Source organism: Epinephelus lanceolatus, chromosome 6, assembly GCF_041903045.1.
Source record: "Epinephelus lanceolatus isolate andai-2023 chromosome 6, ASM4190304v1, whole genome shotgun sequence".
NCBI lineage: Eukaryota > Metazoa > Chordata > Actinopteri > Perciformes > Serranidae > Epinephelus > Epinephelus lanceolatus.
Genome location: NC_135739.1, coordinates 20,807,887 through 20,832,334, shown reverse-complemented (window position 1 = coordinate 20,832,334; position 24,448 = coordinate 20,807,887). Strand labels below are relative to the sequence as shown.

The following is a 24,448-nucleotide window of genomic DNA, read 5'->3' as shown; positions in this document are numbered from 1 at the left end:
CCAGAACGGGACAGCCTGTACCTGTAACAATGCCCATCTTTACAATCTGCCATTATGCAAGATTAATTGAGGTTACTTAATCTCAGTATTAATGAGTTCAGAAGAAATTGCCTCATCCATTGATGTAGATAATCATGTTTTTTTTTTAGTTACAAGAACAACAATGCATGCAATGTAAAAATAAAATACCACCACATTTACAATGATATTTGCTGTGCTGCATGAAGAAACTGTGGTATTTTCTGGTCGGGCTGTGAAAGGAAAAATCCACCGTTTCTGGTTGTGTCTATTTATTTCAATTATCCCTGAAATCTGTCCCCCTGATAAAGAGATTTCCAGTCCAGCTGTTGATTTTTCTCATTTTCATGAGAGTAAATGTAGAAGAGGCAGCAACACCAATTTGTTTGCCATCACAAGACTCAATAGACCAGAATGCAATGCAGCCTGACGTTGTGTTTGGAATCAGAGGTGTTAGTACTTTGTGATACTGTATGTCCTTATTTGTGATTTACAGCACCAAGTTCACATCTGTTCTTTTGGGTTTGTGGAATGGCATCATGGGAAATGGAGTACTGAAGTGATGAGGCAGATTGAGAGAAATAGATGGATTCTTAAGCCCTGCCCCCCATAGTTACCGTTGCTACGCCTGTCCAATTTAACATTATTTCACGGTACATTTGCAATTTACAATGATAATGGTGAAAGTTTTACCACTAAAATATTTTGAAATTTTATTTCAAACTGCGACAGAAAAGAGGAGCTTTGCTGGCAGCTTCTGATTTTGCTGACTGACCTTAAAACTATTGCTGGTACATTTGATTATTGATTATCTTTAGCTATCTGGCTAATTTAGCTATCATTAGCTACATGAATTTTTTGAAAATGCTGTATCTGGCTGTCTTCTTATTGACTCATTTTAAAACATTGATTAAGTAGATTGTTGTCATGTTTTGTAAGATACAATGTTCATAATGCAAGGTGCAAACTGCCACATAAATCAGCTGCATTTTAAATAGGATTTGGTTATTGAAAAATTAAAAAAAAAAGAAAAAAGAACTTCACATGGCTCTTAAAATATATACTTTATTTTTTCGGACAAAAAAAAAAGTGCTGAATTTTGACAGTTTTCTTAGTTTTATAAAACGTATAAACTAATCTACTAGTCTAAGTTTAAACTTTCATCTCATTCATCACATCAGGGAATTTAATCATTGGAAATATCCCTATTCCTCGTAAATTCCAATTACTACAGCTCCATGCACATTGCTTTGTTCATGTAGAGAAAATCCAAAGCTAGATAGACCTGCCGTGTCTATTTACAACAATAGTTGTTCAAGGGAGGGGGTTCGCCCAATTGGTTACACAGAAAATCTGTAATATACAGTTCAGTTTCCACCAGTTCCATTTGCAGATGAAGACTGTGAGACGCTGTTGAAAGCTCAGAAAAAGCTTTATAGTGGACCTTGAGTTGAGATTATTTTGTCATGTCACATATTGATCCTGAGGTCAAATAGTAATATACAACCCTCAGTCACTCATGGAATGTACTGGTCACTTTAAACTGATGATATCTAACACTGCATGATCATCTGAGGGTGGATTTTTCCTTAACGCTCAAATTGTGGGGTATTTTCTTGTGTCGGTTCATTGTATGTAAATCTCATGCAACACACATTCCTTCTTTGCATGCATTTTCTGTTTGCGTGTGCATATGATACCTGCCAAGCAGGAAACTAAAACCACTCTTTACAGTATCTCTGTCAGCTTTTATGTAACTCCTGAGTGAAACAAATTTGGACTGTTTGTTTGCCAATAACTTCCCTCCATCTCGGACGGTTATCTTTAATCCCAAATCTATTATTTATTAGAATGCTGAAAAGGTGATGTATGTTCGGCTAGCCTGGTGAGCTCAACACTAATGGGCTCAGAGTAAGGCTGCTGAATAATTCATAGGCTATTAATCTAATAATGGCGTCTGGAAACAAGACCTGTTATGCAGACCTACACAGAGACATCAACTGAGGAGGAAAGCGCTTGACATTTGGACCTTGTAGCACCACAAAGGAACAATCTCAAGGCCAACAGTATATCTGGATTCCCTCAAAGCTGCCTTTTGGCTTCAATACAATCTCCTCTTTTTGGTCTTTTAAGTCAAATTTTATGAGATGGTGTGATGCTTTCTTTCCCGGTGCAAATGTATAAGTCTTTCAATATCATATGAAAGGATGCATATAGGGAGGCTTACATGTCTTCCACTAATATACTGCCTGTTGAGCTGAAATGGAAGAATTGTAGGTGTTAGGACAGGATGATGGGTAAACAGTTACACAACAGGGTGTCTCATTAGAAACATACTGAAATATTAAGGCTACATTATCATGCATTATCATGCAGTTGCAGAATAAACCAGTTACATTCATCATTTCATGAAATTATTATGAAGTTTTAACCATCAGTCACAACAAGATGTGTGAAGCTTTCTCACTTCAAAAGGATGTTAATTTCAAGTGCAGACGGTGCATACAATAATGATGATTACTGCCTGCTCCTGTCATACTGAGCACTTACTTGAGATGCTAGGGCAGACTCAGGCTCCACTTTGGTGTTCGCTTCCAAGGAGTTCTTGTTCAATGGCTCTAATTGGGTTTTACAGTCTATGGACCTAACATAGAAGAGAAACACGTGGTTTACATGACACAGACACATTGCACTCAACTTGATATGAATACAACATTTCTGATACTTTTCATAGTGTGGGACATACAGCACTTCAAATGTACACACAGAAGATTTCTCCACTTTGAAATAACTGCCACCTTGGCTAATTTGGAATTTCTGTGAACCTGTAAACCAGTTTTCAAGGGACTTTGGCTCAGTTTGTGACCCAAAGTCCAGGGGCTTCCACAAATTTCCTCCTCTTTCAGATAAGAATACTGATTTTGGATGATTCCACAAAAGCCATGATTGCATTCCATAGAAATATGTTAACAATTGTGCAATATCTGCGCTTAGCAAGTACATTAGTAAATGTTGGAAGTATCGTGATTATAGCAAATTAACTACAGTTAGAATTTGAGCGTGGTGAAGGATCGGTAGCTTAAACAGTTGTTTAAACTTGCAGTAATTGATTTTTAGGCCACTTGGGGGCAGCACAACAATTAATGCATCACAATAAAGTTCATCATCCCAGGCAACCTCTTTCTCATACATCTATAAGTACATCAGGCTGAGCTCTTCATGGGTTCTTTTTATACTCAGCAGCACTTTGAGTCGCAGGGTGGATAATTAATCTGTTGATCTGTTCAGAGCTGATCAAATCAGATCAATGGAGAGGAGCAGCTGCTGCAGAGGCGGGTTAGACCCAGTTTGAACCCAACAGCATAAATGGTTAATTTTCACTTTGTGCCTGATGTTCTGTTGTTCCATCTGTGCCAAGAGTGTGCTCTGCGCTCCAGCAGTATGGTGCTATAATTGAACTAACAGTATATTTCTTTCTTCTTCTTTTTTTAAAGATATTTTAAGGGCTTTCTTGCTTTTAATCAATCAGCTGACTAATGACAGTCCAGCTCCAAAAATAGAACATCTATTTGTGGCCTATTTTTGGCCCATCTATAATACTGTTACTACTAGTAGTACTACTACTACTACTGTTAATAATAATAATTTTAAGTTTATTTACTTTATTAATCCCCCTGAGGGGAAATTCAATGTTTTCACTCTGTTGTCAATTACACACAGGTCCGAAAGACACACACATGCACAAACAGGACCTATACATGCACAAGGTGGAGAGATGTCAGAGTGAGGGGGCTGCCCTTGGTGAGGCGCCCCGAGCGGTTGGGGGGTTCGGTGCCTTGCTCAAGGGCACCTCGGCAGTGCCCAGGAGGTGAACTGGTACCTCTACAGCCACCAGTCCACGCTCCATATTTTGGTCCGGATGGGGACTCGGAACAGGCGACCCTCTGGTTCCCAACCCAAGTCCCTATGGACTGAGCTACTGCCGATAATAATAATGATGATGATAATAAAACATTATATAATATATTGATTAACTGTTAAGTTTACAAAAGGTAGTGATGATGATAAATTGCAGGTATGTGACAATCTCCCGTCTCCTGCATGCGCTACATGTTCATCAACCATCCCGACCTCCTTGACCTCAATTAAAACCCTCCTTGACTGCACTTAAAGGCATTTCTTGCTTAAGGTTAAGAAAAGAAATTGTGGTTTGGTTTAAAATTAATTTATTCCTTTCTGACAGAAAAACCCTGAAGGCAAAGTTCTCCCATGTCCCTCTGATAGAAAATGTTGCTCTGTTATTGATGCCTGCTCTGGACAGTACTCACCAAAGAAACTCATTGGACGAGTTTTTAGAAGAACGTCGTCTCTCCAACTTCCATTTCCTGTTCCCATTCCTCTCAGGGTTGGGGTTCAGCTCTTCCCATTTATCCAACGGGGAACCAATAGTAACTGGTGACAGCAATAATAATTAAGAATAAAATAATAATGAAACAGAATGAATTCATGAAAGAGGCAAATTAAGTTAATTTGTTGCACATCAGAAACATTGTCACCTTTTTTCAAATGAATTACTACATCTAAAATTCTCCTGTGAAATAACATTTAGCCTCAGGGCAGTCTGGAAAAATATGTTGTGAAATGTCTTTGTAAAAAAAAAAAAACAACCAATAAAAGCAACTAGTTATGTTTTCCATTAGTTGATAAGCAATGCTTTTAACACTGGAGTACAACAACTAATGGAATCTTTCTGAAGAGACAGTGAGCTAAAAGCAGGCAATTGGTGCAGAGGGTGTCTAAACAAAAAACATCTGCCCACAAATTTTAACAGGATATAAAGTTTTTTCTTGTAAATGACACCATAATCAATCTCCCTGCCATGAATTATTCACCACACTGTAGTTTGATTCAGTCCGCATAATTAGTTCTCACTGAAGACTTTAACCTTTTCAACTGGCAAATAGGAAAGTAATTGGCCGTTTCCTCTTAATGTCTTTAAAGATGATCCCTTTCATTACAGTAAATTGGCTTGATCCCTCTTTGGCCCATCTTGAACATGTGGGGGGTCAGTTCCACAGGGGATGATGGGAGTCAGAGATGTTGGGGTATTTAGAGGGATGGTAGAAGATTTATGACCTTTGAGAAACTGGATGAGATGGTTGCCAGCAAGATAAAGCAGGGCAGGGGACTGTGTGAAATAAGATTTCATTTTTATAGATGTCGGTGACATTGCCAAATAGAAATACACGCTGAGAGTGAGACAGACAAAGGAAAACTTTTCAAATTATTCTGTTCCAACCCGGTCTCACTCCAAACTTATCAAATACTGAAGCTTGGTCAGTGGCCCTCAGCGTCAGACTCTCATGGAGGCACCCTTTAGCGGCGGCTGGCAACATTTTGTGATGCTGCGGGCAACTGCCACAGTATAAAGAGTGTGAAAGTTTGCATAGTGCGGCCAGAAGGGGACGTGGATTGGTCAAACAGACTTGAAACTTTCATCTGAGAGGTCACTGTTTGTGTCCCATGTGACACCAAAAGTCAATCGAACCATTTTTATTAACAGCATGGTGTGCTAGTATGTGTAGCATACTATGCTAGTGAGGAATTTCATGTGACGTGGTGTTACATGAGTTCCAAACACTTATTTTTAACTAATAGGGTTGGGTCGGTATGAGAAGAAAAAAAAAAAAAACGTTTTTTGTATAAAAAAACAAACAAACAAACAAACAAAAAAATGCATCAAGTCAGTAATACCGGATTTTCGCCACTTGGGGGTGCAGTTGACTCATTTAAAATAAAAAATGACCTTAGGACAACAGAGTGACAGTAACAAGTTTTTTTTTTATTATTATTCCTTACAAATAAATTTTGCAGCTTACTCAATCAGTGCAAACAAGGGTTGCCTCCTTCGTCTGGTTCAAAGCCAAAGTGTTGCCATAGTGGCGCATTCTTTGATTTCTTTGAGACTAAATTGTCTGCCATTATCAACTCGCCGTCACTATTAAACAAACTCCAGGCTACAGTCGAGGCCTCGGCGCGTGCGCACTCCCCCCACCCCCCTCTCTCTCCTGCTTGCTGTGCACTTGGTGAAGAGGCTGACACAGGTGCCCACAGACTCGGCCGTACTATAAGCGGAGCAGACTCCGTGTAAAAATCCCCGCGATGTGAAAAATACATGCCGAACAGTCTTTTGTGTGACACTGGTGCGCGGAGTCTGCGCGGTCGCGCTTTGCGCGCACAGGGCTTGCGGACGTCCACTTTTACCGGGCGGACCTCCGCGGAATCCACTCTGCGTATGTTCTGCCCGAGTATGCGGTCGGGTCGGTCTCAAAAAAAAAAAACAAAACAAAAAAAACCCAGTCCAAGACAGAGTACCGAACTGAATTGGTATTACCAAGAACCACCCAACCCTAATTAACCAAACTGTGATGCTTTTTTTTCTAAACTTAATCACATACATTTATTGCCTAAACCTATGGATGTAAACCTGAAAAAAGTTTTTTCAAGTATGTTTAAAGTTTATTTTGAAAGAGAGTATACTTATATAATGAATGGAAACTGTACATTTCCTGTAAAAATGGAAGTTTATTTTGAAAAGACACAATGCATGTAACAAGCATGAATTGGCACGCCATCCTAAGAATCCAAACCTGATGCAGGAGAGTACCTAGATCAGTGGTTCCCCACTAGTCCAGCCACGGGGTCCGGCTTTCTCCTAAGTCATTAGTTAAGGTCCACGCAGTTTAGCACATTCAGCATCGTACTTGTTTGGCCATGTCATTAAGCTAGTTTGCTGTCTCTGTCAAGTAGCTGTCCATTAGTCACTCACTCTACAGCAGGAAACAGCACTTTAAATCAAAATCCCTGTGCTGGAAATTCACTGTACTTAAAAAAATCTATGTTTTTTACAAACCTGACATGTTCGAAAGTCACCTGCGTTCATTTAGACTGCTCCCGTTACCCACTTTTGGACTGCAACCCACCAGCTGGGACCCACTGACCTAGAGTGTCATAGTTTTATGTGTAGCACCAATGACCAAGCGTTGGTATTTGATGAGCTGGGTGTAAGAATGTGTTGTTTGTTCAGTATAAATACCTCAGTGTACTTTACCAATGTACTGCTGCATGTTGTATAGCTGGAAACACCATGTATGCTTCATTATCAATACTGAATCATTGCAGTACATGTCGGTATTGTTTAAAAACATCTGCAGTAGTGCTGATACAATATCTGAATCTTGGGACTGTTAGTGAAACAAACTTTAAAAAAAACTTGACTCACTGAGAAATAGAAACATTTCTTTCAACAAAACATGGGCAAAAACAGATCAGATCAGATCAGATCAAATTTCCAGTGCCAGCTTTAAGTATTTGACATTTTTCAGGCACATTTAAGTCAGCACCAAACAAACTATTTCATTGTAGCAGGATTAAATAACTGTTGATTAGTCTGCATCATTGTCCCAAAAAATCTTTTACCCGTATGTTGTATATTAGTAATGTCTATACTTTGGCTCTTGTAAATAGTCCAAAGTTAGTTAACAATCCGCCTCTACCTGAGTCTAATGACGCTCTCTCCGGGGTCCTCATGCTCGGTCCTGTCTGTTCAACTTCCACCTGGATCAGCTCCGTCTCATCCGTCTTCTTCCTGTGAGAGTTGTTCTTCTGGCTGTTGCCCCGGGATGACAGGGGGCTCCTTTTGTCCTTGCTGCTCCTCCTCTCGCCAGGTTCACTGAGATCCAGCAGGTCCAGTGTTGAAGACAGAACTGTGAGGGACGTGAAAGAAGTTCAATTTGTTTGTGTGATCTCTAACCAGGATTTTGGGGGAATCTGAGAGAGACCATTCTTCCACATGAATGAGGGACTTTAACTATCAAATGTGCTTTAAATTGCAGCAGTGATAGGATGTTACATATCACATATTAATGTTCACATATTGATTTCAGTTTTTTCTTGCTTCTTAAAAACGCTTCACTTCATCTGGGACTTTATAAATGTGAAGACAGCGTAGTTCGATAAGTTTCGCTACTGATTGCATTCTGAAGCCGGAGTAGTACACTTCATTGTGCACAGTTTGATCTTTTAAACATGCTATTTTTTAACATTTTATTACTGATTAGATTAGCTGTATTACATTACAATGAGGGTGTGGGGTGTAGGGTCTTTTGCTGCCTTAAAGAATTTCTCTTTTGAAATTCAGTGAGATTTAATATCAGTTCAGTTTGTGAATGATGGTCATCTGGGTGATTTTTATTCTTAAATATCAAATAGTTTTTCTCTGCTTGTGGCTGTTCAAGGTTGTTCACCACATCATACTGTGTTTTGGTAGCTTTCCTTTCTCTTTGTGATACGATAGAATGACAGATTTCACTTATTCTGCAGCGTGACGCTTCGATTTTGATCTACACATTTTCTGACACGGCGAGTTGAGCTGTCAAGGGTACTTAAGCTGTCACGGTATTGACCCCGGGTGGACATCTAAAAAATTTGCTGCTGCTCTTTTCAGAAAAAAATGAATATACTACAGGCTGCTGTGCAGTCTGATAAGGATAAGGCTGCCCCCAGAGCAGCTGAAGTATGGTCAATTAAGTAATTCAATCGCAGGTTGTTAGAGCGGCAAAGAAGGACAGAGCTGTCTGTTAAGGGGCTCAACTTTCGTCTGTGCTGTTGTCCAGCTTGAGACTGCAGACACTGTGACAGTGTTGAATTTATTAGCTGATAACTAGGTTACATTTAAAGTAGAGGATGTTTGAGATGAGTCATTATTGTGATAAATGCAAAACATCAGGTTGTAGCAGAATGTAAGCTTTCTTGTTTTCTTCTTCAGAGGGACTGGATTTGTCATTGTGAATCAGATTCTTATCCCACGACTGATTTTCCTCCTCTCCATTTACTGCCTCTTTTCTATTACATCTTGTTTATTGAATATTTTCTGTTAGTGGTTTGATTTGATGTCGTCGTTGGATATTTTCTGGGAAAAAGAATATGTACAGTGTTGCATGAAGACAGCAGTCGGCTTATAAGAATATCTTGCAGTTAAAATGAGTAAATTCATAAATAAAACAAAAGCAATCAGGGTGGAAAAAGTGCCTAATTTTGGGTGATATTTTTCCTTTTAACATAATTGTAATGGGAAATTGTGATCTTTTTTTTGTGGCATGCAATTTTGCTACTGGTTGTCATTAATTTCTTCCCCCTGAGGTGAACATTATTGTATTTCCTAAATCCATTACACACATTACATTGTCAGTGTAATGCACAAATTGTACATGCCGCACATTTGGAGTTATTAACATGCATTAAGTTGGAAGTTTCAAATCTTTGTATCCTAATTTTTATAAACCGATGTTAAGATAAGAAGTTCACAACCCCAGTAAAACAGTCTTTTTATGCATTGGTTATTTGAGGAGCCTACAAAGTTTCCTCACTCATTTCCCCGGACCCTGACTGTGTCTTTTGTGCAATGTGAGCTATAAAACTACAGACACATGACTGCATAATTGGCGTGCTGCTGTTTCATGACAACCAACTGAGAACATTTGTTGACTGAAATCTCTGCGTAATTAGAGAGTATGCTTGTCTTCCATGCCTTGTGCTCTTTAGATGACAAGTACAATTACAAATCAAGGGAGATACACTCGTGGGGAAGGTTGCCTGAAGAGTTTTTAGCATCAAAAAGAAACACAAGCTGTTCACAAAAAGGCAGTGATGTCAGAAATGTTTTGGCACCCTTGGGTCTTCTTGAAATGATGAGACCGGGAAGATAATTGTACAAGTTTTCCTCATCAACTGGGTATTTTAACCAGATGCTTGTATACTGTATATAAATGTAATGGAAAAGTGTTGCTCTGTGGTGGCCAATGGACTGATGGTGAGCAAATAAATATAATTAATGAGCATGTTATGGGAGTCTTTAGCTTTTCTGCCTCACAACATAATGAAGACTGACAGAAATTATGGGGTGGTGGGAGGGGAATGGCATACATACTAATACAACCTTTGAGAGTCAAACCTCTTGGATCAGAAGTTATACTGAGTGAACAAGAGACTTTAACTGACCATTCGCTACAGTTTTCAGAGATAACAATGGACGTTTCCTGTTTAAAATTCTTCGTCTTAGTAATTATTGAAACAATGGGTCCTTGACTTCTGGCAGAGAGAGATGAAAGCTGGCTTCTCATTTTTCAAGCCAATAATTGTTGCCGACTGAAAACCATCTGGATTCAGTTGATAATGCTGTCGGTGGACTTATTTTAAATCAAAAACCCTGAGAGGATCTTGAACAGGCACCTGAAGGCTACATAACTTACTACTACTATTTACTAACTGTACAAGCCATGCAGAGGTTTCATATATCAATTCATGTTCAAATTTCCAGACAGCATTCTTCACTTTTTCTTCTCTTGGATCCAACCATTTTTTATCTCTGGATCTTCCCTTGGACCCAATGAGCACCTGTTTTGACACTTGCATGTGCGAAGAAGCACTCCTTTTGTCATTTTGTCTTCATTAGCATTCTTCAGTTTGTCAAGAGAAAAAGGTTTGAGGATGAGGACTAACTTATGAGTATCTATCTTGAGTATGAGTAACTGTCTTAACAAGTTCAGCTGACGTGTGTAAACTTTGCTAAATGCCAGCCGAAACACCGGGCCACAGTTAAGAGACCAACAAACAATAAAACTGTTTGTTTTTTAGTAAGTCTTTTGTGGCTTTTTAGCCCCCAAACGTTTGTGTTTTTTAGTGAGGATAGCGAGGATAGTGGCACCAAAAGTTGCTGTTTTTTTGAGAGTCGTCACTGCTTTTCCAGCCCCTAGAACTGTGTATTTTAAGCCAAAGCAGGATCTTTTTGTAACCATAACTGAGTGTTTTTTTGTACCTAATCCTAGCCACATGTTAACCATATCTATGACTGGACAATTGCTGTTCAGGAGAAGGGTGTTGCTAAAGATCAATTTGATGTTACCTACTTGGAAAATATTTAGATTTACATTTAGCAAACTATATTTCAGTAGAGAAGTGATTGACCTTACATAGGGATGCGGCTATTCAGCCTATCGGCAAATAGGTTGACATTCACTGATGGCAGTGGTTGATGTTTCTCTGTTGCGTCACATTCATCTTGCGAAGGCTAAAAAGCAGGGCTCCAGACTAACGGTACCCCACCATCCCATGGACATTAGAAAACGTGCTTTGGATGAACAGTGATCTTTCTGGGACACTGTCGTTGCGAAAAGACGCAGTGAAGAGACAGTTTCCCTGATAATGCTACACTGAGAACAGCAAATCCATGTTGACACTGGCAGGAGGAGAGCTAGTTAATGTTACCTGTTCGCTGTTCGCAGCCGATGGTGAAAACTAACTGCTGAGTTGCATCATGATGTGTTCAGATGTTGTTGGTTTTTTTTTTTTGTAAAAATGAGTATTGAGTGAAGGTAAATTATAAAGTCCTCATGGTATCTTCAAACTGTTTTCATGGCAAAATAGAATAGATATTAGAGAGGGAATTATGATATACAGTACAGGCCAAAAGTTTGGACACACCTTCTCATTCAATGCGTTTTCTTTATTTTCATGACTATTTACATTGTAGATTCTCACTGAAGGCATCAAAACTATGAATGAACACATGTGGAGTTATGTACTTAACAAAAAAAGGTGAAATAACTGAAAACATGTTTTATATTCTAGTTTCTTCAAAATAGCCACCCTTTGCTCTGATTACTGCTTTGCACACTCTTGGCATTCTCTCCATGAGCTTCAAGAGGTAGTCACATGAAATGGTTTTCCAACGGTCTTGAAGGAGTTCCCAGAGGTGTTTAGCACTTGTTGGCCCCTTTGCCTTCACTCTGCGGTCCAGCTCACCCCAAACCATCTCGATTGGGTTCAGGTCCGGTGACTGTGGAGGCCAGGTCATCTGCCGCAGCACTCCATCACTCTCCTTCTTGGTCAAATAGCCCTTACACAGCCTGGAGGTGTGTTTGGGGTCATTGTCCTGTTGAAAAATAAATGATCGTCCAACTGAACGCAAACCGGATGGGATGGCATGTCGCTGCAGGATGCTGTGGTAGCCATGCTGGTTCAGTGTGCCTTTAATTTTGAATAAATCCCCAACAGTGTCACCAGCAAAACACCCCCACACCATCACACCTCCTCCTCCATGCTTCACAGTGGGAACCAGGCATGTGGAATCCATCCGTTCACCTTTTCTGCGTCTCACAAAGACACGGCGGTTGGAACCAAAGATCTCAAATTTGGACTCATCAGACCAAAGCACAGATTTCCACTGGTCTAATGTCCATTCCTTGTGTTTCTTGGCCCAAACAAATCTCTTCTGCTTGTTGCCTCTCCTTAGCAGTGGTTTCCTAGCAGCTATTTGACCATGAAGGCCTGATTGGCGCAGTCTCCTCTTAACAGTTGTTCTAGAGATGGGTCTGCTGCTAGAACTCTGTGTGGCATTCATCTGGTCTCTGATCTGAGCTGCTGTTAACTTGCGATTTCTGAGGCTGGTGACTCGGATGAACTTATCCTCAGAAGCAGAGGTGACTCTTGATCTTCCTTTCCTGGGTCGGTCCTCATGTGTGCCAGTTTCATTGTAGCGCTTGATGGTTTTTGCGACTCCACTTGGGGACACATTTAAAGTTTTTGCAATTTTCCGGACTGACTGACCTTCATTTCTTAAAGTAATGATGGCCACTCGTTTTTCTTTAGTTAGCTGATTGGTTCTTGCCATAATATGAATTTTAACAGTTGTCCAATAGGGCTGTCGGCTGTGTATTAACCTGACTTCTGCACAACACAACTGATGGTCCCAACCCCATTGATAAAGCAAGAAATTCCACTAATTAACCCTGATAAGGCACACCTGTGAAGTGGAAACCATTTCAGGTGACTACCTCTTGAAGCTCATGGAGAGAATGCCAAGAGTGTGCAAAGCAGTAATCAGAGCAAAGGGTGGCTATTTTGAAGAAACTAGAATATAAAACATGTTTTCAGTTATTTCACCTTTTTTTTTTTGTTAAGTACATAACTCCACATGTGTTCATTCATAGTTTTGATGCCTTCAGTGAGAATCTACAATGTAAATAGTCATGAAAATAAAGAAAACGCATTGAATGAGAAGGTGTGTCCAAACTTTTGGCCTGTACTGTATTGTAAGATGGCTTTTGAAGCAGTTTCTTTTTAAACGTTTAATGTGAATGAAGGTTATTTCAGAGGTTGTTTCATTAAATGTTTATGATTGAATTTGTGCATATTCGAAGGCAGGAAGGACTGAATGACTTTAGCACAGTTCAGTTATATTTTATTTTTTTATAATAAAGATGTATTTGTTCCCCTGGCACAAAAGGGGGAATAAATAACAAGAAAAACAAAATAAACAAGAAGAAGACTGGATATCCGCCAAAATATTGTAACCAGTGGTATTGGCATCAGCCCAGAATTTCACAATCAGTGCATCCCCAATGATAATTGATCACTGAAATCTCAAGCAGTCAATTGTGTTGAAGTGAATTCAAAGGTGAGAACCATTGTGTCTTTAGAGTATTCCTGTGACTATTGAACCAGCATGTTAGAGCCAAGTGCTGACAAAAGAAACAAAAGATTTTTGAGTGCGAGTACAGAGGAGAGGGGATTTTATACAATGAGGGGGTGTTGATGAGAGGCTCTTCTTGAATAATGAGTTTCAGCCTACGTCTGCAAATGAGTAGTGATGGATATCCAAACCAAGTGGAAAGGACACTGCACTGTAATTTCTTCTCAACAGGGGCAGCTCATTTTCTTACTGAAATTGAAAATTCAAACAGACACTTATTTGACTAGTGTGTTTCTAAACCCCAGATAGCCAAGAAACCAATTTATAATTCATGGTGGAGTTTTTAAAGTTCCATCAATAGGCAAAAATAGTCATCAACCTCAAAGTCAGGCAAAAGTAAAACTGTGCAAGAGAGAGCACAACATGGTGTGGGTCTCATGTGGATTAGCGTATTTGAGCTGGTAATTATCATTCATTATTGATTTCCTTTGCTTGCTAATTCCTGTTTAGTGTTATTCAGTGGCAGTCCATCACAGTGTGAAAACAGACTGACAGACAGTCACACCTTAAATTCTCTTCACCTGCATGTCTTAAGACTGTGGGAGAAAATCAGAGCAGCTGGAGGAAACCCAAGTGAACATGCGGAAAACAAGAAAACTGCTTACTGTGTTGGAACACGACACATAACTACTCAGCACTGATGATTTCATGTGTACAAGGATTTGCTTTTAAATGTAACATATCTCGACATCAATGCACATAGACTACATATTAAACAGGATCTGACCATTTGGGGAATTTTGAGAGTCATGACCAGTTATTCACGTCACTGTCAGTGGGAGCAGCAGGAGGCACTGGGGAGGCAGAAGGTTGAGAGTTTCCCCACAACATTCGTCCGTACTTTGTCTGCCTGAATCAGCACAGTCAGTGGCCAGTTTGGAGATGACACATGTCAGCTGTGCAATCTGGTTCTGCAAATCATCGTCACTCAAAAGATGGTGCAGCTCAGTGATCAGGGTCCCATCCATGTGGAAACCAAGATGGCACATGGCATCTGTTACAATCGGAACGTTTCATCTCTCAACACATACTTTAACCTAGTTGATTTTTAATTTATTTACTGGGAGGTTGAAAAGGTTATGATAAATATTTACTGCACAATACACATATGTACTAAAGGAGACATCACTGACGTCAAGATGCACTTGTGTATGCAGATACATTAGGCTACAAGTTGTTTGGGTTAATGCTTTAAACAGTAGTGGGTGTTGAGTTTCACTCCATAGGCGATTATTGTCATTGATGGATTTCTGTGTAGAATTATGATTTAGAGTATAAAATGCATGGCCTTTGCCCACTTGCACCACACTGGACTGTAGTGACCCCAAACTCAAGTCTCACATTTTACAAAAATGTTTTTATGGTTGGCTGAGGTGGAAAAGTTGGTATATTAATAAAAACAAAATGCAATAGAAACTCAAAAATAAGTCATGACATACATGAGACATGGAACAAACACAAAGATAAGATTTACACGCTTTCTACATTGTCCTACCATTTGCAGCCCAGTCGTTGGCACATTTCATACGGATCACATTAGCGTTTCTAAAGTTACGTTGTGAGTGAGCTGACTTTGTAATCAGGAGTGGAAGTGGAGAGGATGGTGGATGGCTTCACACTGAGGTGAGACACCTACCAAGCTGCAGGCTGTGTTTCCTGCCAAGATTGTGTCAAAAAAGTGGTTGTTTGAAGCCAAACATGATTTTTCTAACAATAATCAAATGGATTTTGTGCTCAAACCTAACCACACTTTAATCATTCATTAATTTTAATCATTCATTGTTAAAACCTAAAGAAACTTAAAGTTTTAACATGTTACATCATAGCATACAAATATAACATAACAATTGTTTGCAGAAACATACTGTACAATGCCAACATTTATTCTGGCCATTGGGTTGCCAATTGAGGTTAAACTGGCAATTTTTTTAACTGTTTATCTTGATGCACCCAACTCCTAATATTTACATAAAAGCAATGCATGGAGGCACTTATTTATTAGCATTTTGTTGTGTAGATTTCCTGAAAATTTGGTTTACAGTTGGTGATATGCCTGGATGGAAACCTAACCATTATCAAGGAAATTAAAAATGTTACTCAAAGCCCTAAGTGGTTGAAAACAGATATTACAAATTGACTCCAAAATTGACTTCTTTGAATCTTCTATTAGTGTATTAGATGAAGAGCTTGGAGACCCGCAGTAATTCATAAGCTGCAAACAGGAAACAAAATGAGCCTCCATTAGAGTACACTTTCCACTGATGATCCATTTTGTAAATAGAACACATAAATAGCAGGATACATCTTGTTAAGTTATGTATGTCACATATACAGTGCATTATTGTGAAGGATACCATGCATTAGGGCTGAATATGGTCAAATCTAATTGTGTTTTCTAGACTAATATTAGTATCGACAGCACAACACATGGTAAGTTAACATGTACACTACTCTTACATATAGGCCAGGCCTGCATTTTATGATGTCATGAGATGACTTGTGGCATGCACTGATATGAATAACACATTTTTATTTGGCTATTGAAGAGCAGAAACCTCTAATCCCAGTACAATATTATAACTTGTAACTTCAAGCCTGGTCAACATGTATAATAATCATTATAACTTAACTTATAACTCACTGTAAACATGTTAACTGTTCCTGCCTCAGCTTCCAGACTGGTCAGGAAGCACACAGGAGACTTTCTGCTCTCAGCACATCCACAGTAACTCTCTGTCTCTCCATCGAACACACACTCACTGCAGCAAACAATGTGATATGTAATGATTGCACTTAAACTCAGCCTTGGCCATTTTCACACGGTAGAACTGCGAGCATCAAAGCTCGCACGTGGCATTTTACAAGTTGTTTCTTTCATGGAGCGTAGGGCAACATGTGTGTTCATTACTCTCACAGGGCCAGTTGTTTCTGGCCTGGTTGTATTTGTTGTTGCTTATTTGTGTTATCTAAAGTGCATTCTTTCAATACGATTAATTGTCCAGCTCCACCATGCATTAGTATGTTATATAAACTCAGTCAGTTGTCCTGTTTCCTCTGTATGTTAAAAACATAATAAACTCTTTGTGTTGCCAGTCACAGTGATAATTGGTATGATGTTGTGTTTAATAGAGACATGACGCAGCTGAACAGAAAGCAACCTCCCTAGCATTGTTGCCATGGTTGATAAAAACATGTTGTTAACAAGAGGCAGCATTCAATGTGCCATTCAAGACCCTCACGTGTTAACCACCACAGCATGGTATCTAAGAGCTTTTCCTCTATGTACTGCAGAGTAATTGTACATTTCTGTTCCATATTATTCTTTTGACACGAAGCCCGGTCTCAGTGGTTAAAGGACGTGAAAAAAGCAAAATAAAAAAGACTTGTAAAACTGGGTAGTCATCTACCTATGTTTGTTGATGATTGTTGAAGAGTAATAATGTACTGTGCACTACCTGCTGTGTTGGAAGTCACTGGGCGGGACACCCCATCACACTTGGTCTCACAGAGAAAATCGTCGATGGAGGGACTTAAAAGCGGGCGGCTCTCTTGTTGCTCACTCACCAGCTGTAAGAGCAAACAGACAAGGCAGTTCAGGCTTCAAGCGTCACACTCCCATTACACAAGAGTCCCTGGTATGCTAACATTAAGTGAAGTTTGGCCCTTTTGGGCATGATACAGATAACACCACTGTCCCTATACTGACACATCTCTGTGTCTTTTTAGGAAGATAACACACATTTCTGCCCCTTTGCAGCACATCATTTATTCACAGCATCTTGACATAGATACACTGAAGAGATTCAAGTGTGTGTTGATCCAATCAGATGTTTCAGAAATGTTGCAGCCTTTTAAGAACTATAAGAGTTCGTACTTGGGTTTATGTTCATGTGAAGAGCACAGGGAGAGCTGACATGTTACAGAGACCACATCCAATCGTGTTCTGTGTATTTTGAGTCATGGAAGGCTCAGTGGCTGCTCTTTGATTCGTAGCAGTGTGTGCCAGTGGTATTTGAACACTGCCATATGGTTGCATTGCTGCATTAGTAACAGATTTTGCCCAAATGTGCAGCTACAGCCAACTTCTTTTTAAAGCTTTTGTGTCAGACATCAAAACACAGCTGCTGTATAGCCACCGCTGAATGGAGAATCGTCTTCATAATACAATCACATCATTATGTTGGTATGAACCCACAACATGGTAATTGGAAAATATCAGTGTAAGGCAGGAAATTGGACAGTGTTTTTACATGCGCTGTAATTACCTAGTTACTGTAAAACCTGGCTTTTCATACAGCTTTTCTGCACCGAGACATCTCCCAACCCCTGAACCCAATTTTTTAAACCAATCTGGAATTTAAATTGTGTTTGTGATGGCACTGTTGCCTGCAGAGTTGTTGTTGTTTTTTTTGTCCTTTTATTTTTTCAGAGCATTTGGACAGATGACACACTGAGGGGACAGGCTCTTTTGAGAGAGTAACTACAGTATCTTTTCTGTGTGTGTGTGTGTGTGTGTGTGTGTGTGTGTGTGTGTGTGTGTGTGTGTGTATGCGTGAATTTTACTGTTGAGCTGTGGAAACCAGTTTAAGTTGCAGTTTCTGCTAAAATTATGTGACGTCACCAAGCTACATTAACCAGTCTAGTTAAGTGTAACCCTCCCACCAGTAAAGTGCGGTCAAACCAGAGTTTTTATATTAATGGATAAAAGGTCAACCCTGCTCCATTTTTTAAACTGGCTGGAGCAGTTTCAATCAGTTTGTGTTTTATTCAGGACTAGAAGTAGATACTTCTCTCTCTTTTCATCATAGGAATAACTGGAGAGTAAAATCTGTTCACAAGTCCAATCAGGCACAAAAACTGTGGTATTTGTATGGCTTTTGCTTCTTTTTGATTCTATTTTTAAGATACAAGAAAACACAACTATAAGCATCTTTCATCCCTCTGCTCTGCTATTACAGTGATACTTTACTTGTTTTAAGTCTTTGTCATGTAGATATTAAAAAAAAACAAAACAAAAAAAAAAACCTGTTCGAAACCAAAATGAGTGTACTCAATTAAGGAAACTGGGTCCCTCATTTACATTTAATTTAAAAAATTCAGATTATTACAGAAACAAGAGCAGGTAGTGCACGTCATTTCACTGCATGATTCCTATAGTCAGCATTGTGAAAACCACCGAGATGAGCTGGGCTGCGAGAAGTGTGATGGACATGTCCCAAACAATAATTGCTTAACCATTATTGCTTATTTCACCTTCCAAACCATGAAAATGCTAATCACCTTGCCTGTGATGCACCAATTTGTAGGCTTGCCAGTGCAGCTGCAGAATAAGTTACATCCAATTCATTATCGGTACCCTGAAGCCTTGATAGTCCAGGTGCAGCTGGCCACAATTTACCAACCAATGCTTCATAATTTGGAGGTAGAAAAGGAGAGCTACCACCACTGTTGTCAGGCTCTGTAGCAAGTATATAATACTGGCAGCGAGGAAGCATGACATTTGCTATTGTAGCTCTCCAGGCCGTGTTTGCAAGCAGAATCTTAATGAAGGCACTTAGTTTAATCACCAGTCATGGAATGGACTGCACACAACCTGCCATATGCTTCACATGAAAGGTGCTGAATGAGGTTTTGAAAGCATGTCTACACTGAACCCGCCCTCACAATTACAAATGTGTATATCCGTCCTCCTCTTGGATTATAGTTTAATTTAACCCATGTGTTTTGTTGATGCTGGCTTTACACAGACCACACTGCTATATGTGTAAAAATAATAATGTTATTATATATATAGTATTATTATTCTATTAAAAAAATGAACTGCCTGGCAAACCAGACGTCTAATTTAGGCAGTCATTTATTTGTCAAAATGTGTAGCCACACCGGGCTAGTAAAAGGGACTGGGTGTTTAATTTGGACTACGCATTTAATTTAAGTTTTACAGAATTTGCATCAAGTTTTCTATTTTGTTGTCCACAATTTGAGATTTAACTGGCACTCTATTTTATTATATGATGTCATTGCAACCCCCTCTTCTGCAGTGGTTCAGTGGCACATGAAAAGTTTGCATATTAGTCGCATTACAGCAGTGGATGTCTTTTTTGCAGATTTTCTTGAAATTTGGTTAAAATTGATGTTACACTTGGACGGAAATCTGACTATTGTCAAATGATTTTTTGCAAGCGTTAGTGGTTGAAAACAGCTGTCGCAAACTGACTTCAATATTGACTTCTTTGACTCTTCTGAATGTATGACTAAACAGAGAGGGAGGGCATGGAGAACCGCAGTAATTCATCAGCTGACAAATGGGAAACAAGAATGAACCTCCATTATTTCATTTTCCATTGATGATCCATTTTTAAATTAAGCACATAAATAGCAGGATACATGCTGTTTAATTATGTACCTCACAGTGAATTGCTGTGCAGCCCTCAGTGCATTAGGCCTGAAAATGGGAAAGGTTTTTTTTTCTGTCAGTATAATGCAATACTGTTCAGCAGCAACACAAACTGCAGCCTCCAATATAACCATACAGTTGAATCAACACCTCTCTAAAACAACAAAAATGAAACATTATAACCTTCATGAAGGACAGATTTACTAAAGGACTTTTATTAGACTGCATTTGTTTTAGCTTGGTGTACCTAATAAAGTTTTTAAAAAAATATTTACAGACGAAACGTAGAGTATGTTATCCCACATGGTGACACTGCTGGTGTTTGGGGTTAATTAGACATCAGAAAATAACTGACTTCCTGTTAGACCTAACAAATTGTTAAAAACTAAAAATAGCAGAGATCCAAATAGACTTGAAATTTGGGAGTCAGTCTCAGACGACAGCTGCCGCAAGAGGCAGCAAAACACTCTTTCATTTTATAGTTACAATTTACTAAGATATGTAAAACTCTCCATGGTATGGACAGTGATTACATGAGCCTCACGTGAGCCTCAAAACCAGACACAAATCAGCACTGCGAGCATGACTGCCCGCTATTGACCAATCAACGGATCTGTGTGCTAGGTACCCCAGCAGAGGGGTGACCAAAAATGGGGACCGTACGAAACGGTTCCATTGGTACATCCACAACTTTTCACAGTGGAAATGAAAAAAAAAAGGTACCCAACTGAATTGTACTGAACTGCTTAGTGGAAACGGGGCCACAGATATAGTGCATTTGAAAAATCATGATATTTTAGCATGTTTTTAGCATCTGAAATCCCAAACAGAAGTAATGGGTCATTTTCTGTAGCGTTCTTCTGAAACACGTCATCAGTTGACAGTTATTTTTATTAGCAGTTCTCATAAAATGAGGAGAAGTCATGAAGTGTCAAGGTGAGAAAACAATCCAATATTTTTTTAAGCTGTTAAAAATGGCTCTGGTTATGCCACAATAAAACAGAAAGCATATTATAATCACAATGAGGTGAATATGCTTATTGTGCCTCATGCATATTTGAACAACAGAAATGTTTTCTTCACCTGGCGGCTAATAATGATGTCCAACAACGATGATTGAAATGAACGAATGTAGACGATGATCACAACTAGTTTGGAAGGAGATTTAATATTTGCTGCACAAACGAAAAAAGGAGAAACTTTTGCAGACGGAAAACCTTTGAAAAAAGAACATAAATAATATCCAGAGAGGGGTCATTACTTTGTTGAGCGAGAGTTTGTGCTGCACTGCGAGAACGCTGACCCAGCATAGGTAATTAGAGTTTGTGCTGTTCTGGTGTCGGAATAAAGCTTTGGTCCATGGGAAGTCTCACAGTGTGAAGTAACCTGATTTCACCCTTTGCTGCCGCTGGCCCATGCATTTCCCCCCAATTTTAGACACCGGCGACAAATCACAGGATGAGAATACACAGGGGTAGACTTGTTTTCAAAGGTCGAATTTATCCAATGATTTACGGTCTGTGCTTTGAAAAGCGTAATCGAGTCTGAGTGAAGGCTGAGCCACCGTTGACTCAGTTACAATTGTTAGTGTTGTCAAAGAGGTGGATGCCTCATTTCATCTTGACTTCAAAACTTTATAAAAGCTGTATAATAACAGTCAACTGTTGGCCTCTAATGGAAGAAATGAATCATTTCAAATTGCTTCTGCTGCTTTAATTACCTGTATTCAACTGGAACACTACCTGATTAAAACACCACCTAGAACATACGTAGCAATGATTAAACTGACAGACCCAAAGGCAGCGAGGGAGAGAAGCTCTGCTCTGTCATTCAGACAAAACAAAAACAGCAGCATTCATCCACCCTGCTATTATTTACCACATCAAAACACTTTTTCCCTTTTAGCCTGCGTGTATGTGTGTGTTTGTTGTTGATGAGATGGGGTATAGTGATCTAGTTCACTGTGTTAGGTATAAGCTGCTATATATATATATATATATATATATATATATATATATACACTCACTGGCCACTTTATTAGGTATACCTGCTCAACTGCTTGTTCAGCGCAAATAGCTAATCTGCAAGGCAGTGCATTTAGGCATGTAGACATGGTCCAGATGCCTGCTGAAGTTCAAACCGAGCATCAGGAGAAAGGTGATTTAAGTGACTTTGAATTTGGCATGGTTGTTGGTGCCAGACAGGCTGGTCTGAGTATTTCAGAAACTGCTGATCTACTGGGATTTTTGCACACAACCATCTCTAGGGTTTATAGAGGATGGTCTGAAAAGAGAAAATATCCAGTGAGCAGCAGTTTTGGGATGAAAATGCCTTGTTGATGCCAGAGGTCAGAGGAGAATGGTCAGACTGGTTCAAGATGATAGAAGTTGTAATGATAGAAGATAGTTACAACCAAGGTATGCAGAAGCCCATCTCTGAACCAACAACACGTCCAACCTTGAAGCAGATGGGCTACAGCAGCAGCAGACCACACCAGGTGCCACTCCTGTCAGCTAACAACAGGAAACTGAGGCTTCAATTCACACAGGCTCACCAAAACTGGACAATAGAAGATTGGAAAAACGTTGCCTGGTCTGATGACTCTGGATTTCTGCTGCTACATTCAGATGGTAGGGTCAGAATTTGGTGTAAACAACATGAAAGCATGGATCCATCCTGCCTTGTATCAACGGTTCAGGCTGCTGGTGGTGGTGTAATGGTGTGGGGATATTTTCTTGGCACACTTTGGGCCCCTTAGCACCAGCTGAGCATGCTTTATACACCACAGCCTACCTGAGTATTGTTGCTGACCGTGTCCATCCCTTTATGACCACAGTGTACCCATCTTCTGATGGCTACTTCCAGCAGGATAACGCACCATGTCACAAAGCTCACATCATCTCAAACAAATATTCTCCTCCTGATCTGTACTTCCCTTTCTCATAGTTCCTGTTTGGAGCCATCATTTCAGGATTTTTAAACCATTCATTTTATCTCGGCTTCCTGTCTTGCCATTACAGTTGAGCTCATAACTAATCATGGACATATGTGCTTGTCACGTTCATGAACATGACAACCTATCAGACTGACATCAAACAAAAATATTACAGGAACGGGAAAACTATGAATTACATTTCAGGGATCTTATAGTTTAAATATTTTTATTCGAAAAATTTAATTCTTTATAGCATTATATATAGAGATTCCTTGCGTTACACTAGAGTGAGCTTGCACACCATCAGTGGTGCACATATCATAGTTTGTGAATCAGTGGTCAAAACAGTAAGAGCTGAAATGATTAGTCAGTTAGACTTACTGACAGAAAATTAAGCTCCAGCAATTTTGATAATCAATAAATTGTTTAAGCAATGTCTTCGATATGACAATTTTTCTTTCTCTGTTTTAAATAATTTTAAAGTAACTATATTTGGGTCCTGGGCCATTGATAAGACAAAACAAGTAATGTAAACACACCACCTCAGACTCTGGGATATTGTAATTGGCATTTTTGTTTAGATTATTTCTGACCTTTTATAAACATTTTCTAAAAATTTATGAAGTAATCAAAAAAATTAATCAGTGATGAATATAACTGTTATCGTAGCCCTATAGACAAATAACATTCAATCAATTCCTGTGTACTCAGCAGTATGGTCTTGGAATTATAATTTATTAGGTTATAAAGGTTTTTTAGTGCTTAAAGATGTGTAAGTAATATATCTTCTTATATATCATCCACTTGTATAATTTAGGTTTCCTTGCAAATGTGCATTAAAGGTCAGTAGTTGCTAGAAAGTAAGTTATTTTATCAGGGTTCCTGCAGTTTTGTATTCATCCCGATCTCAGGTTGACTTTTTGTAAGCTTACAGAGGATGCTCATTTCTGTAACATTAAATCAGCTCTTATGTATTGCTTCGGGCACTGTAGTACACTGATATATACTACATTACAGTAGTTTTTTTTATGAAATCAAATGCAATCTAGTACACTACTGCACTATACATTACCAATATTGCATAGATAATTATAAAAAATAATAGATTTCCTTCTGTTTTGTTGTGTTTAAGGATTTTGTGTGAAAGACATTTTCTGTTTTTCCTGTATTCAATAAAACAAATGTAGCTCCATCAGAACGGCTTCTCAGCTGACTGGTCCATTCAACATAAAAGCCAGCTGAGCTGTGTAAATATAATCTCTCGTGGAGACATGGGACCTGAGGACTTGAGGGGGAGAATCTCTTAACAATGTAAATGACATTCATAAATGCACATGCTCGCAGTGGATGAGTGGATGATAACCAGAGAAACATCTGTCAGTGAATCACAATTTTCGTGATGCTTATGACGCACTGGGGACATCTGAGAGTTACAGTCTGCATTAAACAGAGGTGGTCTGTTAAACCCCTGTGATGTATGTGAAAGTCCCCCCTCATGATAAATGAC

At 39.2% G+C, this 24,448-nt stretch overlaps 1 protein-coding gene across 3 annotated transcripts in view; it reads right to left on the bottom strand.

Annotated features, from left to right (window-relative positions):
- pex5la (peroxisomal biogenesis factor 5-like a) overlaps positions 1–24,448 on the bottom strand; it is a 130,294-nt gene that overhangs the window by 43,284 nt on the left and 62,562 nt on the right. For 2 of the 3 annotated variants that reach the window (XM_033621637.2, XM_033621638.2), the window contains 5 exons: positions 17,065–17,176; positions 7,575–7,784; positions 4,347–4,470; positions 2,569–2,662; positions 2,246–2,275 (listed from right to left, as the gene is read on the bottom strand). In XM_033621637.2, coding sequence (XP_033477528.1) covers positions 2,246–2,275; positions 2,569–2,662; positions 4,347–4,470; positions 7,575–7,784; positions 17,065–17,176 — 570 coding nt within the window. The remainder of the gene's footprint in view (positions 1–2,245; positions 2,276–2,568; positions 2,663–4,346; positions 4,471–7,574; positions 7,785–17,064; positions 17,177–24,448) is intronic. The other variant, XM_078168800.1, reaches the window with a different exon arrangement.